The sequence below is a fragment of the Apteryx mantelli genome, unplaced genomic scaffold (assembly GCF_036417845.1).
Source record: "Apteryx mantelli isolate bAptMan1 unplaced genomic scaffold, bAptMan1.hap1 HAP1_SCAFFOLD_20, whole genome shotgun sequence".
Taxonomy (NCBI): domain Eukaryota; kingdom Metazoa; phylum Chordata; class Aves; order Apterygiformes; family Apterygidae; genus Apteryx; species Apteryx mantelli.
Window position 1 is genome coordinate 8,010,537 of NW_027118553.1, and position 3,021 is coordinate 8,013,557.

The following is a 3,021-nucleotide window of genomic DNA, read 5'->3' on the forward strand; positions in this document are numbered from 1 at the left end:
CAAAGTTTCCAGCAGCTCAGAAGTTTCAGTCTCCTTTGAGAGCCAATTCTGCACTGCTCACTCTCTGCAGTCCCTGGGGAGAGACCAGCTGCAGCAGGAGCCTTCAGAGACTCGTTAGTGCTTTAAACCTCAGGACACTCCAGAGGGCAGGGGACATTCAGGTGTTGTTGGACATGCACCACAGGTGCTGCTGGAAGAAGACAGCAAGGGCAGAGCAATGCCTGAGTCCTGGGTGGTGGTTTGCAGAAAGCTCAGGGAAGAGAAGGACATGGTGGGGAAGAAGCAGAGCGTGACACCCCAACCTTGATCATCGTTACCAGGCATGATCAGCACAGAGGTCATCACCTCATCCTGAGGACTACAGGTTTGTGCTGTGCCTTCTGAGTCAGGTCTGTTTCTTTTTAGCTGCTGAGATTTTGCATGGTGGCATCTATGAGTGAAAAAGGTGATGAGCATATCCCTTCCTGGGAGTCTTCTCCTGCAGCTCCCTCTTCTCTCCACACATTTCTTCTGATGCCCTTGTTAGCTGAGCAGAGTCCTGGGGAGCTTGCCAGTCAGTGTGGAGTTATTTGTGCTTTTGCTGCCCCTGAGCCAGCCCAGAGCCTCATGAGCACAGCTGGCAGTGCTGAGGTCCTACTGCTGGGCTGTGCCATGACGCAGCCCCAAAGCCTTCAGAAACCATTGCTGGGGAGGGAACTACACAAAGTGAATGATCTTCCCTGTCCTCTTCCCTCCTACCCTGCTCAAAAATCTCTCTTCCTCATACTGGCTGATTAGCTCAGGTGTCCATCTTCTCTCAGGTCTTTCTCACTTTCCTCTCTGAAGCTCGTGTGGAGGCTCTCTGGGAGTCCTCTCAGGCAGTCCTGCTGCACAGTGCCATGGATGTCAACTCCTGACCCACGCACTGTCAAAGGAAGCACATGGCCTCGCCCTTCCAAAAGAAGTGTTTCAAACAGCTGAGATCAGCCGTTTGGTGCAGGGCCCATTCTCCTCCTTTGAGGAGAAAGGGCATCTGGCATGATGTGCTCACGTAAAGGGATTTTCTTGCCTGGTCGGGATTGTGGTTGCTATTTGGAATAACTTCAGGTGTAAGAGAGACACTGTCACAGTCTGAGTGAATGCTTTCTCTACTATACCTCCACTCCAAGAAGGAAATGAGCACCTCTGTGGGGCAGCTCACCTCTGTGGTTCTCCTAGGAGGCCCTTTGCTTTAAGATGTACTGTTTAACTCTCTGGAAAAGCCATATACTACTCTTTCACTAGTCATGGAGGCCCTAAAGGGAACACAGATGCTGTCAGAGAAGTGCCAGAGTCCATGTTTTCTCTGACAGAAGCTTCCTGCACAATTCTTTTATACAAGAAAGAAAGAATAAAACAAATGTTCTTTCTTGTAGGTTGTCTTGCTGGCAAAAGAAAAATGAGGGATCCAAGGTGCAACATGGAGAAAGGGGAATGGGACAATTGCACATCTCCTACGGAATTTCTCCTGCTGGGAATGGGGAATGTCCCCTCACTCCAGACACCACTCTTCCTCCTCTCGCTCATCATCTACTTGTTGACTGTAGTTGGGAACATCCTCATCGTTGCGCTGGTGGTGGCAGACCGGCACCTGCACACCCCCATGTACTTCTTCCTCAGCAATCTCTCCTCCTTGGAGACCTGCTACAGCTCCACCATCCTGCCCCGGCTGCTGGCCAGCTTCCTGACTGGGGACAGCACCATCTCTGCTCAGGGCTGTATTGTACAATTCTATTTTTTTGCCTCTTTTGTAGTTACCGAGTGTTACCTGCTGGCAGTCATGTCCTATGATCGGTACTTGGCCATCTGCCAGCCCCTGCTCTATGCCAGCCTCATGACCTGGAAGGTCTCTCTACAGCTGGCAGCAGCATCTTGGCTAGTGGGATTCCTTATCGCTACAACATTCTCTTCTTTCTTACCCCAGCTGAAATTCTGCGGTCTCCAGGCAATGGACCACTTCTTATGTGATCTTACCCCACTGCTGGAGCTCTCCTGCAATGACACCAGGGTGGTCACACTGCTAACTTTCATCATATCTATCCTGGATGTAGTCATCCCCTTCCTGTTCACTCTGGCCTCCTACATGTGCATCATAGCTGCCATCCTGAGGATCTCGTCCAATGTGGGCAGGCAGAAGGCCTTCTCCACCTGCTCCTCTCACCTTACAGTTGTCTGCGTTTTCTATGGCACCCTCATCATTGTCTATACACTACCCAGAACCCCCAAACTTAGGCAGCTCAACAAAGTGTTCTCCTTTTTCTACACCGTCCTCACGCCCCTGGTTAATCCCCTCATCTACAGCCTGCGGAACCGGGAGGTCAGGGAGGCCCTGGGAAAGGTGTTCAGAAAAGCTCTGGCTTGCACCCAGAGCTCATAGCTTTGTGCTCTATTGCGTACAAAACACTGTTGGTTTATACAAGTCTACATGGGAAATGTGTGGTGCACAGTACATATCCCTTGAGAAGAAGACGGCACTGAGAATATGGGTGGAAAACAGAAGAGAAAAGAGTATAGATTTCCTTCAGCAATTAAATGTATGATTTAGAGGAGAATGGAAACAACGAACCATTCTTGGTGCTTCCTTTACAGCTAATAAAGTGGTGTTGCTGTACATGGGAAATATTGCAATGTTGTCATTTTCTAGTCCTGTGGTGACAAGGAATTCATCTGAGGCGAAATGTGAGAGGAACAGGGAAGGAGATTGGGACAGGCAGTATTTCCCTGACTGCCAGTTCCAGGGCAGAGGTTGGAGTCTCAGCCCTTAGTCCTCGTTACTCTTCTATCCAACGGAAATGCACATACTGGCAGAGTTGCCCAAACATGTCTCCTGTCATTTGAGATGGCCTCAAGTCTCCCAGACATCTGTGGGTTCCTGGCAGATAGCGAGGGAACGTGTTGAAGAGACCTGCTAGGACTGCTGCTGCAAGTGGATACTGTAGGGAGACCTCAGGGCATCTGAAAGCATGGCGACAAGCATGGGCATCAAGCATGGGCAACAGCACT

At 50.2% G+C, this 3,021-nt stretch overlaps 1 protein-coding gene across 1 annotated transcript; it reads left to right on the forward strand.

Annotated features, from left to right (window-relative positions):
* The first annotated feature begins 1,438 nt into the window (after nucleotides 1–1,438).
* LOC136995954 (olfactory receptor 5B21-like) lies at nucleotides 1,439–2,395 on the forward strand. The gene has a single exon (XM_067316951.1). It carries the CDS (start codon nucleotides 1,439–1,441, stop codon nucleotides 2,393–2,395), a length of 957 nt encoding a protein of 318 aa, XP_067173052.1.
* The last annotated feature ends 626 nt before the right edge of the window (nucleotides 2,396–3,021 follow it).

Excerpts from the sequence above, each read along its gene's own strand:
- LOC136995954 (XM_067316951.1), top strand. The coding sequence starts at position 1,439 with ATGGAGAAAGGGGAATGGGACAATTGCACATCTCCTACGGAATTTCTC.